The sequence below is a fragment of the Megalobrama amblycephala genome, linkage group LG7 (assembly GCF_018812025.1).
Source record: "Megalobrama amblycephala isolate DHTTF-2021 linkage group LG7, ASM1881202v1, whole genome shotgun sequence".
NCBI lineage: Eukaryota > Metazoa > Chordata > Actinopteri > Cypriniformes > Xenocyprididae > Megalobrama > Megalobrama amblycephala.
This window is the reverse complement of record NC_063050.1, coordinates 13,866,930-13,881,222: the sequence shown is the minus strand read 5'-3', so window position 1 is coordinate 13,881,222 and position 14,293 is coordinate 13,866,930. Positions and strand designations below refer to the sequence as shown.

Here is a 14,293-nt window from a genome sequence, read left to right as displayed (position 1 = left end):
TCAGTGATTCAGAGTACCAAAGTCACGTGATTTCAGCAGTTCAATAGGAAATCTGAATCACTGATTCGATTCGTAAAGCTCCGAAGCAGTGTTTTGAAATCGTCTCATCACTATATTGTTGACAAGTTGTTTTTTTGCCGCACAAAAATACTCGTCTCTTTCTAATATTAATATTGAACCACTGTACTCACATGAACTGATTTAAATATGTTTTTAGTACATTAATGGATCTTGAGAGAGGAAATGTCATTGCTGGCTATGTAGGCCTCACTGAGCCATCGGATTTCAACAAAAATATCTTAATTTGTGTTCTGAAGATTAACTAAGGCCGATGAATGGCATGAGGGTGAGTAATTAATGACGATATTTTCATTTTTGAGTGAACTAACCCTTTAAGGAATCAGATTAGGGAAAAAAAATGATCACAGCACTTTCTGCTCAGTAAGCTGACATTTATTAGGGATTGCACATTAACTCACACAAGTGTACATAGAAATCTGTCTTTCAGTCGAGCGAAATAATTTCAACATCTGTTGCACAAGCGAAATATAAAGGAACAGACAATGAGCATTTATTTTCTAGGGCAAAACGTTCAATATATCCATCATGGTGAATGTTTGCAGGGTCAAAATGCATTATACTTGACATGGACATCAGCAGGATTTTACATTCAGTGACATTTACCACATAAAAAGTGACAAAAAATGACCATAAACATCTCCAAAAATGCCCACAGGAATATAATCTGCTTTTAATCACCACCAAAAACATATTTACTCTTGATGTAGGAGAATCCTAAAACCGAGCCACGTTACAGAGATCTTCTCGTGTGGGATATTTCCGGAGCATGTCTGTGTGGGAGAGCAGAGATATAGAGCAGCGGTACAAAGCATGAATCACAGGAAGATGGGAAAACGCACCACTTCTGCAGCCCACCCGATCATTATTAATATATGCTGTTGCCAGGCAACAGTTGTCAAAGCGATGCCATCACAGACAAACATATGTGCCATCTTTTGAAATGTGCAGTCGTGGATTTTCAGTGCCGAGACTATATAAAGCTAAAATCCCTCCTAAACAAACTGTGGCTCAGTTTGACGGCATATACACACATATTCAAGCGGTAAAATTTGAGTTTTAGTAGCATGGTCCCGAGCTTAAGGAAAGAAATGATTGGTCACTGGTTTGGTTCTAGTCTCACGGTAAAACACTGATTGCATTTTTGAGGAGGATTGTGGAAAATAAGAGACCGAATACAGGACATCTCGGCCTACTTCTTGGCTTTGCCCTGAGCAGCGACGGCCTCCATGGCTTTGCGGACAGTCTCTTCATCTCCCAGGAACTGCATGGGCTTCACGGGCTTCAGGTTCTTGTCCAGCTCATAAAGGATGGGAATTCCCGTGGGAAGGTTCAGCTCCATAATCGCCTCCTCTGACATACCTGGAAGAGACATCAGAAGCATCCAATCAAATACAGGCATATATAAAACACTGGTGCTTGCCAGGGTGTTGCTATGCAGTTGCTAAGGTGTTTTCCAGAGGCTAGCATATTTTTTCAATTGTTGTCAATGGGATCGGTGTGTTTTTAAAACGCCAGCAGCGTGACAAGGCGCTGGCCGTTTTCTACCGGTCACAAAGTAGAAGAAATTTCAACTTTGGGTAAAACTCCACACTCATCACTGTCACTTTTTACCCAGCCGTCCAATCAAAGTGGAGGAGAGGCGGGACAAATACAACACTGACCAACCGCCACATTCTGCTTGGACAGTGATAACAAATGACAACAAGAAGCATAGCTCTTCATCCAAAACTAGTGCCAGAGCAAGTATGTTACATTGTGTCTATATTTTTATATTCACAAACAAAATTTGCGAAATCAGATACTAGTAACAGTTCTGCAGATATTCCTTATATTAGCACATATAGCATCTCAACTGCTGTGGCGCCGAAGTGCTCTCAAGTGCCCACAGCTAGACGTTTTCAGAAGAGCGCTGGCATTTCAGCTGATTATAATTGCTTTTTGGTGAATGACGCATCATGTGGCATACGATGTGCCGTGCATTACGTAATTATGTTGGAAAGGTCACGTGTGATGTAGGCGGAGGTACTGATCCAGTGTCTACAAACCGAATGCCAAAGACTAAGTCAAACGGCCTTTACAAAAAAAAAAAAAAAAAAAAAAAAAAAAAGGTAACACAACGATGTCGGACGATTTTGAAGTTGGAGGAGAAAATGAGAGTTTTTCGCCCTACCGAGGTACTTCCGCCTACATCACGCGTGACCATTTGTTGCATCGCAGAGTGCAAGATGAGCATTTGTGGCTAAAAAGTATCATTTATTTATTTAAAAAAAAAATTAAGAAAATGACAGATTCCTCGTCTGGGATCATGTAGAGCTCTTTGAAGCTGCACTGAAACTGTCATTTGGACCTTCAACCCATTGGTAACTGTTGAAGTCCACTATAAGGAGAATAATCCTGGAATGTTTTCCTCAAAAACCTTAATTTCTTTTTGACTGAAGAAAGAAAGACATGAACATCTTGGATGACATGGGGGTAAGTAAATTATCAGGAAATTTTAATTCTGAAGTGAACTAATCCTTTAATGTTTTATGCCTTCATTTGATTACCAGTTTTTCATAATACATTTTTATTAAATAAATTGAGAAAAATTAAAAACAAACAACAAAGAAGTTCTGGAAAAAAAAAAAAATCATAGGACTCTATAATAGTCAAAATATTAAATTAAATTAATTATTATTTTTGAAATTTTTAAATTAAATTTTAATTGAAAAATTAATTGATAGTTGTTTAAGTTATATTAATTCAATTGAAATTTAATTAAACCATTAAAACAGAAAAATAAAAACAGAATTTGAGACCAATAAAAAAATTATTTGATTTAATGGGGCCCTAAAAATGGACTCTTTGTTAAACTTTAAATCAATTGTTGTTTAATTATAGGTGAACTTTTATTATTTTCAATTAATTACGCATCATTTTAATTACTAAAATTTTAAATAAGAATTTAAATAGAAACCAGAAAAAATTTACACAGAAAAAAAAAAAAAAAAAAAAAATGTAAACGGAAATTGGGGAAAAATATAAAAATATAAAAAAAATACAAGATTTCAAAGAGCCCTATGCATGAACCTCTATCAGACTCTTCTTGGGGGTGTTTTTAGGGTGTATATGCTGTATGGTGAAATATCAGGGTGTCTGAGACAGTCTCTCACCCTCCAGGTGTTTGACGATTCCTCTCAGGCTGTTGCCGTGGGCAGCGATGAGAACCCTCTTCCCCTCCTTGATTTGAGGAACGATTTCCTCGTTCCAGAAGGGCAGAGCTCGAGCGATAGTGTCCTTCAGGCTCTCACACGAGGGTAGCTGGTCCTCCGTCAGGTCTCCGTAACGACGGTCCTGCAGCGACATGACATTCAGAGGCTCAATATGAGAGAAGAGACTATCCAACTCGACACTACAAGTGTTCAAAAGTTTGAGAGTGACAGTACTGTATATGCAATGTGCAACTCATAATCCCTGCTTCTCACCTTGCTGATGGCAGTGTAGAAGTCGTGGTCGGGGTCCATGGGTGGCGGTGGGATGTCATAGGAGCGCCTCCAGATCTTCACCTGCGCCTCGCCGTGTTTGGCTGCCGTCTCGGCCTTGTTGAGCCCCGTGAGCCCGCCGTAGTGGCGCTCGTTCAGACGCCAGGTGCGGTGCACGGGCAGCCACATCTGATCGATGCCGTCCAGCACCAGCCACAGCGTCCGGATCGCTCGCTTCAGCACTGACGTGTAGCAGATGTCAAACTCATAACCCGCATCTGCAAGATGACACTTATATTATTCAGGTTGTGCAACAGATTCAGATGAGGAAATAATGGCTTTTTTAATGAGATGAAGGAGGAAAAAACATGATTTTAAAAATAAATATCTTCTAAATTGATAATTTAGTTAATATTGTTTCCGCAAATCAGTTACTGAACTCTTCAACTAAAATAACCAATATCATATTGTCATATCTTTAATCATACCGACTTGTGGGGGAAATCTTAAGCCAATATGCAAGCACTTACAACGTCCTCGCAACCACCAAACAACGCTTAGTCCACTATAAGGAGAATAATCCTGGAATGTTTTCTTCAAAAACCTTAATTTCTTTTCGACTGACGAAAGACATGAACATCTTGGATGACATGGGGGTGAGTAAATTATCAGGAAATTTTTATTTGAAAGTAAACTAATCCTTTAAATGATTCTTTCTGCAGATACACTACAGAGAAGAAATGAGGAAGAGCAGCACAAGCTTGACTAATCATGATTTAACAGTATCTCTGCAGGCCCTGCACGCACAAACATAAGAAGATCAGTTTAATAACCGGACACCAGATCACCTTTCAGGGCCTGTCCGCCCCTCCGGGCCTCCTCCTCTCCGGTTTCGCTCAGATCGGCGTCGAACCAGCCGCAGAATCGGTTCTCCTGGTTCCAGCAGCTCTCGCCGTGGCGGATCAGCACCAGCTTATACGCGGCCATATCGCGCGGTCTGCACGCAAACGCTCTCAAACGCAGCGGGAATGTTCGTAAATAACGGAGACACGGCCCCGGGACACGGATGAGGGATGCTGACACGGTGAGCGGTAAAATCGCAGCGCTTCTTTTGGAGGTCGTCGCTTATGAACGTGAGGAGAGAACACTTCCTGCTGCGCGCGACCTATCAGGCGCGTCCACGCACGTCACCACGCGACCTTGACTGTCTGTTTGTCATCATAAATCTATGTTGGCTATAAACATCTTTGTGCTACTGACAAATAGTTTTTAAAAAATTAAGGAGAAAATATAGTTTTACAACTGCGTGGAAGTAGAATAATTTAATATTTTATGATTGTGGAAGTTCCATACAATTAAACGAGATTAACGAAAATTAACATTATGTGTAAAATATAAAATCATTTATGTTAAACTATTACATTTTCTACTAACTACAGTACATATTTATTATTTTTTTTTAATTTAAAATCAATTATATATTATTTAATTAATTTATCATTTTAGTTTAATAATTTTATTATTATTTATTTTTACACTTTCTCTAATTTTTCTAGCACTTCCGTGCAGGGCCCCCTGAATTATTATTATTGTATAAGAAAATAAAATCTAAAAGAAAATTTGTCATATTATTAAATATGATCCTGAAAGATAAGTGATACAACACCCTTTTTCACCCTTTTTTGTTTCATCATTAAAAAAACATCAGTAAACCGCAGTCAGAGTTTGAAAAACTTTATTCAGTGTCCTACAGTTTAGTTGACTTGTCAGATGTACATGAAAGATCATACAAATAAATATATACCGGTGTATAATATATAATTTAATGTGTTGTTCTTTGATGTATTCTGATTGGCCGTCGTCTTCTCTGCCGTGTGGGTCTTTTCCTGCGGAACCCGTGAAGCTGCTCCCGGTACTCCCGCTGGCGCATGGGCACGTATCCGCAGGGATCACACAGATCCTGAGACAGAGAGACACCGTGACTGTGATGCTGCACATACTGTGGTTCAAGGATTAGTTCAGTTCAGAATTAAATTTTCCTGATAATTTACTCATCCCCATGTCATCCAAGATGTTCATGTCTTTCTTTCTTCAGTCGAAAAGAAATGCAGGTTTTTGAAGAAAACATTCCAAGATTATTCTCCTTATAGTGGATTTTAACAGTTACCAATGGGTTGAAGGTCAAAATGTCAGTTTCAGTGCAGATTCAAAGGGCTCTACATGATCCCAGACGAGGAATAAGAGTCTTATCTAGAGAAATGATCATTTTCTAAAAAAAAATAAAAATGCATACACTTTTTAACCACAAATGCTTATCTTGCACTGCTCTGTGATGCGCAACGCATTGCGTAATCACGTTGGAAAGGTCACGCATAACGTGACTAGGGCTGTTCAATGATAATAGTGATTATTGTGTACAAAATAAGAGTCTGTGTTTACGTAATATAAGTGTGTTTTGTGTATAATTATGTATATATAAATAAACATACATTCATGTATATATTTAAGAAAAATATCTTATATTTCTATTAAAAATATTTACATTTATATATAATATAAATACATAAAAATATAAATGTGTGTATATATATATATATGTATATATATATATATATATATGTTTGTGTATTTATATATACATAATAATTATACACAAAACAAACACACATATATCAGGTAAACACAGACTCTTATTTTGTACACCGCGGTAGGGCGAAAAACTCCATCTCATTTTCTCCTCCAACTACAAAATCGCCCGACATCGCTGTTTTACCTTTTTTTGTAAAGGCCGTTTGACTTAGTCTTTGCACGTTACTTCCGCCTATGTCACACGTGACCTTTCCAACGTGATTACGTTATGTGTGGCGCATCACAGAGCTTTGTGGTTAAAAAGTATATACATTTTTATTTTTTTTAGAAAACAACAGATGGTTTCGCTAGATAAGACCCTTATTCCTCGTCTGGGATCATGTAGAGCTCTTTGAAGCTGCACTGAAACTGACATTTTTACCTTCAACCTGTTGGTAACTGTTGAAGTCCACTATATGGAGAAAAATCATGGAATGTTTTCCTCAAAAACCTTAATTTCTTTTCGACTGAAGAAAGAAAGACATCTTGGATGACATGGGGGTGAGTAAATTATCAGGAAAATTTCATTCTGAAGTGAACTAATCCTTTAAGACAGCGAGACATTGTGTTGTACTGTACCGGATAAGAGGCATGGAAGTGTTTGTATCCCCCCAGCAGCAGGTAGAGCTCAGGATAGTGCAGGTTCGGATACACCTGAGCATTGACACACCTGTCCAGCCTCCTCAGATACCGACACCTGTTGAACGGATAAGAAGCTTGAGGAATCATAAACACACTCAGTGTGTGTGTGTGTGTGTGTAGAGTGTGTTTCTCACAGATGTGGTCCTCGTTCCGATGAGAACTCGCAGTGGAACACTATCAGTTTCCGTGGCGATGACACCTCCTCCTCTGGGAGTGAGTCAGACGGACGAGCCGCCCACCGGCTCCGCAGCCTCCGGGAGAAGCCGTTTCCTGCGGCGCAGAGGGGAAGAGCTCCGGCTGAGGCCTGATGAACCGCCTGCTGGATCTGAGACTCGGTGTACAGGTTCACTGCGCCCTGAATGAGTGCAATACATCCTGAAGGTCACGACAGGAGGATCCGTCGCACAAACACTGGTTTAATAAAACATTCAATATTTTAAGGCACCTTAATGTGTCCTCCTTGGTACTCGTACGGGTAACGACAGTCGACGATGAGGAAGTCCTCCACTGCAGGGCCAAACTGACCTCTGATCAGAGACGCCACCTTCAGGTCAGGAGCAGATGATACTTTTACCTCAACATCTCGAAAATGAGACACACGACATTAAAATAAATCCATAAAATAAACTTGTGTTTCAGTCTCTGTAAGATGCTTAATATGAAACTGCATTAAAATTGGAATATTTTACCATTGCAAAGAAATTCACTTTATTATCAGAGCTTTTTATCCACCCTAGCTTAGAAAACAGTAATGATTTCTCACGGTTTGTGCGCTGACACAGTGAAGCTCCGGATGGCCAGCTCTCTCCACAGGAAGCAGGTGTTGCTATGGAAATAATTGTATCAAGACACAAGACTTGGAATGAACTCAGCATTCTACTTTCTAAGACATGAAAGTTAGCAATCAATAATGTACATTGTTTGTCCTTATGGTGTACAAGTCTCGGGTGTCCCCAGAATGTGTCTGTGAAGTTTCAGCACAAAATCCCCCACAGATCATTTATTATAGCTTGTCAAATATGTATCTATTTGGGTGTGAGCAAAAACCAAGCGGCAACCTCCCCCTTTCTCTCGTGAAGCCAATACGGAAGTAACTTAAACTGCGATTCATCGACTGGCCGCTAGGGACAGGCTCCAAAAGAGAGCAGAATCTCATAGAGTCCCATGTTAAATTGGCCAAGTTTATAGCAGAAAAAAACATGTTTACAAGTTGGTTCAAATTGTGGTTTTGGTCTATACTGCTATTTTTGCCCTTCATGACAACTCTGAGGGGGGTGAATTTTTTTATAACTTATCCGTTTAAATTATATTAAGCCTTAAAGTTCTGCATAATTAAGGGCGTGGTCACTTGAGTGACAGGTATATTGCGCTGCTGTCTGTGAGCCGTCATGTTACCTCAGCTGCCGCTGAATTTGGCATCTCAGCCGTATTTGTGCTCGATTATTTTATACAATTATAAAATATGGCTTGCTGCATAATATTCGAGACTGATGTGTGTCTGTGTAGATGTGCATGCATGGGGAAGAGACACAGAACACACGCTGTTGGATCGTGGCATTGGCTGAAAGTTTTGGTTGTGAGATTTACTGCAATTACAATGGCGGGAGGATATCAAAATCCGACAGCACTGCTTGGATATTATAACTAAAACTGCTGCACTATTTTGAAAAAAATATACTTTGGACACAGGCTCATTTGTTTGTTAGATACGATCGTATAGTTTTACAACATAAACACTGCTCAGATTGCATCCTTTCTTGAAGAACGATGACAGAGAGCAGATCATTCAGAAGAAATGTGACGTTTTTTTGTTTTGTAATGGACATTCATATTTTACCCAAGTGCCACGGATTGGATTCATCTCGCGATCTCTATTTCATTATAAAGGTATGAAGTCCCATTTGATTTTCCATATGTTGTTATTTGCACAACCAACACTACTGGTGTTGGAGGATCTATATCTTAAAAAACACCGTAGATTGACAGTAAACCTTTAGAACATTCTGATGATAAAACTTATCTTCATTAATATTTTAGATCGTATCTTAGATAGATATATAGCTCCTTTGCTGCTAACATGGTCACGTCGAGCTAGGCAGGCGTGGTTTCAGCAACCAATCATATCAGCTCAAACCACCTCCCCGCCTCTTTGCCCATTTTCAGTTATCCGGGAGTGACGTGCGGTGACGCGCAGCTAAGATGGCCGCGGCCTCATTTAGGCGTCAAAACTGCTGTTCAGAACTCTATGGGTGACGTCACGGACGCTACGTCCATATTTTTTTACAGTCTATGGCAAAAACACATAGTTTTTGTGTGTGTCCCTTTAAATGCAAATGAGGTGCTGCTCCCAGAGGGCAAAAACAGTAAAAAAAAACAAAAAAAAAAAAAACAATCTTACAGACCCCTATCATCACTTCGTTTCATTTGGATTTTGCAGAACCAACCTTACTAAAGTCCCCTATGAGTGACAGGTCAGCGACGGTATCTTGAGTGACGTCAGTGGGCGGGGCTTCGTGCCGTGACCTCATCTGACTGAACCTCGCAACGGCCTGCAGACGAACATGGAAAGATGAACGGTTTGTCTGCTAGAATAATATTATATTGCAGAATATTATATCATATATAGCATTCCAGCCAACATGATTGACAGGCAGAGAGTGTTTCTGAAAACACAATAACACTAAAAGTACCTGGCGTTCACATCAGACACTCTTTGCTTGTGCATTTTCTCCTCACCGTTGGGTCGAGCGCGTCCACCTGTCGCGGGTGACTGGCGTCCTCTTCTGGATCACTGCGGCACTGTCTCCAGCTTCTGCCCGCTGCTTCAGCTTCATCAGCGGAGAATCTGCTGCACAGACGCACGCGCAGCCGCTTCTGCGGGACAAGTGTTCAAGATTGCGATAAAACACGCCCTTAATGAGTATGACCCAGTTTAGCACAGTAATACGGTGCAAAGTACACACTATATACCATAGGCGTAATTTGCGGGTGGGACGGGTGGGACATGTCCCCACCACTTTTTGAAAGGGTCGATATTGTCCCCACCACTTTTTGAAACATCTCGCGGATATCTAATACAAAATAAACACCTCTAGTTGATTGTCAATTTGTGTTAATAATAGGCGATTTGGCGCTGGGATGTGTTGTTTTTGAAATCATGTTGAGTGCTCGTTGTCACTGTTATTAGAGGCGCGTGCAACAGGGTTCTCGGCGCTCGTGCACACTGCGCAGTCTTCACACGGATGTGAATCGCTGTTGCGGAGACTCTCTATTCGTTACGTTGAAATCACAAAACAAAATACACATAAACGTGTCCCTGCTCTTGATATACAATCACTGATGAACATCTTTGGTTTTAATGAGAAAAAAAAAAATTCATTCATGGTTGGATTAGAACCGAGAACTTCTTGCACCCTAAACGGATTTACTGCCACTAGTACATCAGGTCATTCGATTATCAATATCAGTATTTATTAACTAATGTACATACTATCGAGACTAACGACATTGTATTATAGCAGATGTAGGGAAACTATCATATTTTAACACATTTATAATTTTAATATCATATTATTATTATTATTATTATTGTAATAATACATACAATTACAATACACCCCCCCACACACACATACACACACACACACACACACACACACAGACACACATACACATTCTTGTCCCACCCACTTTTTAAAACAAAGTTACGCCATTGCTATATACATATAAACACTTCAAAAATGAGCTGTCAACCTTATTTTGCAACGCGGAAGTAAGTTTTCTGTAAATGTGCGACACTTCTGATTCATTTACCGCTACAGGGAAATAACTAGAGGAATAACAAAGTGCAGGAAACTATAACAAAACAATGTGTAGGGAAGCCAATTTCATAATTTCAAAACTATTATTATGACATTAAAAAAGTCAAAATTATGTCATTGTCTACTGTCATTTTTTTTTTTTTTTTTTACTTTTAATGTCATAATTATCATAAAGTCGAAATCTTGACATATTAAACCATAATTTTGACATACTAATAATTATGAGTTTTTGTCATCATTTCTACTTTTTATGTAATTATAACTGTCACAATTTTGACTTTTTTTGTCATAATTTTGACTTGGTATGTCAATTATGACTTGGTATGTATTAATCATGACTTTGAATGTTATAATTTTGACTTTTTATGTCATCATTTCGACTTAGAATTTCATAATTTTGACTTTTTTGTCATAATTTCAATTTAGAATTTAGTAGTTTTGACTTTTTGTCATAATTATGATTTAGTATGTCATAATTTTGACTTAGTATGTCATAAATATTGCCTTGAATGTCATAATTGGACTTTTATGTCATTATTATGATGGTATGTCATAATTCAGACTTTTTTTGTCATAATTTCGACAGTGTCAATTTTGATTTATAATTACATAATTATGACTTTGAATATCACAATTTTGACTTTGAATGTCATAATTTCGACTTAGTATGTCATAATTACCATTACCGATTACGATTTATGATTTTTATGTGCTTCTGTGTGTTTATGATTACGATAATAAATTAAAGTAATATGATGACAAATACCAGTTTTGCAATATGTTTCTGTTCATTTGAAATAACTGGAAGCGAGTGACACCGGTAGTCTACGATTATTCAAGTTACAAATAAGGTGGATAATTAGGTGCATATTACATTTACATGCATAATTCAAATGACATTCAGGTTGCATGAATAATATGTGGGATAATGTGAATGAGAGGGTAAATAAGCGTTACTGACAAAGGCTCGCTCAGTCTCTTTATTGGCTGGAGAATCGTGACGGCCCCTCCACAGACACCCGGACTGAATCAGGAGAAGAGGAAAAGTGTCATGAATATATGTCAAAATAAAACTAATTATTCCTATTCATTTACTGTGTTTGATTACCGTGTTTGAAGAGGAGTCAGGTGACAGGCTTCTGCCAAAACAAACACACAACTGTTTACTCTGATTATCACAGATTATTCATGAGCTGCATTATTAATATGAGGTCATGCTTAGTTTACCTCGCTCGTCTTCTCCTCACTGCAGAGACTGAGAGAAAATTCACAGTAAATTAAACTGGAAATCATAATTGAGGATGAACAGGTTAACAGTTAATGAGCACTGATCTAATAATTCTTGGAATGAATATAAACAGCATGCAAACAAGCAAATGTGTGTTTTAATGACTTTTCCATTAAAACTATAAAAATCCCTTATACCTTCACGCTTTTCAACACTTTCAACCCTGGATCTAAGCAGAAACGTTTGAAGAGAAGTGAATTGGCACAACTTCAAATAGAAGTTAATACTATTGGATCTGTCAGACAGAAGGAGCTGGAACAGCATGAGTTAAAAGTGTCCTCTGAGGAGAGTTAATTAAGCAGTGTGTGTGTGTGTGTGTGTGTGTGTGTGTGTGTGTGTGTGTGTGCGTGTGTGTGTGTGAGAAGCTCTTGTCCAGACCTGTCGGCGTCTCTCTGTCCCTGGAGAGAGTGTTGAGCGGCGGACTGATGCATTCAGGCGTCAAAACAAGCTTTCTCCAGGCGGGCGAGATCTTTGGACTCAAATGGGACGCAAATATAAGTTATAACATACAACTAACAGTTAAAAAAAGATAGATAAGTGAGCAAATGAATTTGACTCTTTGAGTTTGAATATAAAACAAATTGCAATCTTTAAAAAAAAACAAAGTTAATGGAAGCATGTGTGTTTTATTGCTGGTCACAATTGCCACCGGTGGAAATAGAAAATAAATATAGTCAAAAGTTCTGAAAAAATTACAGTAAAGTAACACATATATCTCTTTATTATGGTGGAAAGGGGAAACGAGGGGAAAAAAATGTTTTTTCTTTTCATTTGTTTCACTTAACATGTAACAACACTCTGAAATCTATCATTTTACATGAATCAATCAGTTTCTTATTTAAAATGACACATGTAACCACTTTTATGAGACAAAGCAATCTTAATAATGATTAATTACTATAAATATTATTTAAATAAACAATAAATGTAACAAATATGGCAGTTGCATATTATTATTATATTATTATATTAATTATATTAATAATAATTTATTTTATATTAATGAATAATATTATAATAATTAACAGTATTATTGGTTTGTTATTATTGGGCAATAATTGATTAATATAAACAATATTATTAACAATTAATAATAACCAACCAATATAATACCATATATAGAACCTATATAATAACCATATATATAGAAACATAAAAAAATATATATAGAAATGTATACATGCATACTGCTGAATAAATTATCCCTAATATTGCCAAACATCCTCAATTAAGAACAAGTGCACATTTTGAATCATTTTTAAAGAAGAGAGGGTGTTCTCTCACCCATCCTGGCACTGGAGGTTCTGCAGGCTCAAGGAGAGCTCGCTGACCGGGGAAGAGTCTTCTGCTGTCGGATCCCAAACTGCCTCCAGCGCGTCACCAGCCATTGATCTGATCAGCTCTGCAAACTAACCAACAGACTCCACTACTAGACTAAAAGTCAACTGTGCACCATAAGTGAACGGCTCATCCTGTCTCCACCGAGGGGGTCTCGGCTCTCCTCCCCGTGGAAACTCGTGTTGCTACAACAAGCTCATATGATCCGCGCGTCGCGTCGCGTCATCGCAGTAATCATCCTCCAGCACAGGAACACAGCAGACACTTCCCCAAAGAGAGCCATTTAGATGAATGCCTCAGAAAGTTGTACATGTACGGGGTAATTCACTTTACTGATTTACAGATTTCATTAGTGGAACAGAAGACAGTTTTTAAAGGAACAGTACACCCCAAAAATTAAAATTCCGTCATCTACTCACCCTCATGACATTTAAATCCTCTGTAAAACCTTCTTTCATGAAACGCAAAAAATATTTAGCCAAAAAGATGGACTACCATAAAAAAAATACTATTTAACAGTAGTCTCCATCCACTTCCATTATAAGAGAGCAGCCTCTCTGTGTGTTCAGATCATTTTACTGCGCTCCATTAAAAACAATATTAAAAATATTTGTATGACTTTCTTTCTTCTGTTGAACACAAAAGAAGATATTATAATGTTAGTAACCAGGCAGTTGATGGATCCCATTGACTTTGTATTTTTGATGGACCCCCATTGACATTGTATTTTTTTCCTACTATATAAGTCAATGGGGTCCATCAACTGTATGGCTATCAGGGTTGGGGAGTAACGGAATACATACGTACTATTTTGTTTTCAAAGAAGAAAATGCAAACGACATAGTTGTACAGTGCAAACGCTGCCTTCCAGCTACGAAAACAATACTAAACAATAATCTGTAATAACATACTGTAGCCACTAGATGTCTGAATAGCCCTTCACACACACACACACACGCGCGCACACACACACACACACACACACACACACACGCACACACGCATATGTGTATATATATATATATATATATATA

At 38.2% G+C, this 14,293-nt stretch overlaps 3 protein-coding genes and 1 long non-coding RNA gene across 7 annotated transcripts in view; 2 read left to right on the top strand and 2 right to left on the bottom strand.

The window, feature by feature from the left end:
• The window catches only part of LOC125271747 (NACHT, LRR and PYD domains-containing protein 12-like), a 1,137,836-nt gene that overhangs the window by 1,044,636 nt on the left and 78,907 nt on the right, over positions 1-14,293 (top strand). The window lies entirely within an intron of this gene.
• Positions 436-4,720, bottom strand: pgam1b (phosphoglycerate mutase 1b). Its single transcript, XM_048196033.1, has 4 exons — positions 4,391-4,720; positions 3,546-3,820; positions 3,234-3,414; positions 436-1,440 (listed from the first exon to the last, which is right to left on the bottom strand). The coding sequence occupies exons 1-4, from the start codon at positions 4,527-4,529 to the stop codon at positions 1,271-1,273; spliced, it is 765 nt and encodes a 254-aa protein (XP_048051990.1). The 5' UTR covers positions 4,530-4,720; the 3' UTR covers positions 436-1,270.
• LOC125271801 lies at positions 4,068-4,668 on the top strand. Its single transcript, XR_007185716.1, has 2 exons — positions 4,068-4,198; positions 4,326-4,668. It is a non-coding gene; the product is annotated as an uncharacterized LOC125271801 (long non-coding RNA).
• On the bottom strand, positions 5,261-14,170 carry cdc25d (cell division cycle 25 homolog d). 2 transcript variants are annotated; one of them, XM_048196017.1, is made up of 12 exons: positions 13,206-14,170; positions 12,300-12,397; positions 11,861-11,888; positions 11,742-11,769; positions 11,595-11,657; positions 9,549-9,686; positions 9,257-9,361; positions 7,576-7,638; positions 7,258-7,356; positions 6,947-7,167; positions 6,750-6,867; positions 5,261-5,502 (listed from the first exon to the last, which is right to left on the bottom strand). In XM_048196017.1, exons 1-12 carry the CDS (start codon positions 13,307-13,309, stop codon positions 5,365-5,367), a joined length of 1,203 nt encoding a protein of 400 aa, XP_048051974.1. In that variant the 5' UTR covers positions 13,310-14,170; the 3' UTR covers positions 5,261-5,364. The 2 variants fall into 2 exon arrangements, with proteins under 2 accessions (XP_048051974.1, XP_048051973.1); XM_048196016.1 differs by having other exon boundaries at positions 11,742-11,772; positions 13,206-14,167.

Coding starts and splice junctions, on each gene's coding strand:
- cdc25d (XM_048196016.1), bottom strand. CDS start 13,309: ATGGCTGGTGACGCGCTGGAGGCAGTTTGGGATCCGACAGCAGAAGAC. Junction 11,773..11,860: donor GTGAGGAGAAGACGAGCGAG/GTAAACTAAGCA, acceptor TTGTTTTGGCAG/AAGCCTGTCACCTGACTCCT. Junction 7,168..7,257: donor ACCAAGGAGGACACATTAAG/GTGCCTTAAAAT, acceptor GCACTCATTCAG/GGCGCAGTGAACCTGTACAC.
- pgam1b (XM_048196033.1), bottom strand. CDS start 4,529: ATGGCCGCGTATAAGCTGGTGCTGATCCGCCACGGCGAGAGCTGCTGG. Junction 3,821..4,390: donor GGGCGGACAGGCCCTGAAAG/GTGATCTGGTGT, acceptor GTCATCTTGCAG/ATGCGGGTTATGAGTTTGAC. Junction 3,415..3,545: donor TCTACACTGCCATCAGCAAG/GTGAGAAGCAGG, acceptor ATGTCGCTGCAG/GACCGTCGTTACGGAGACCT.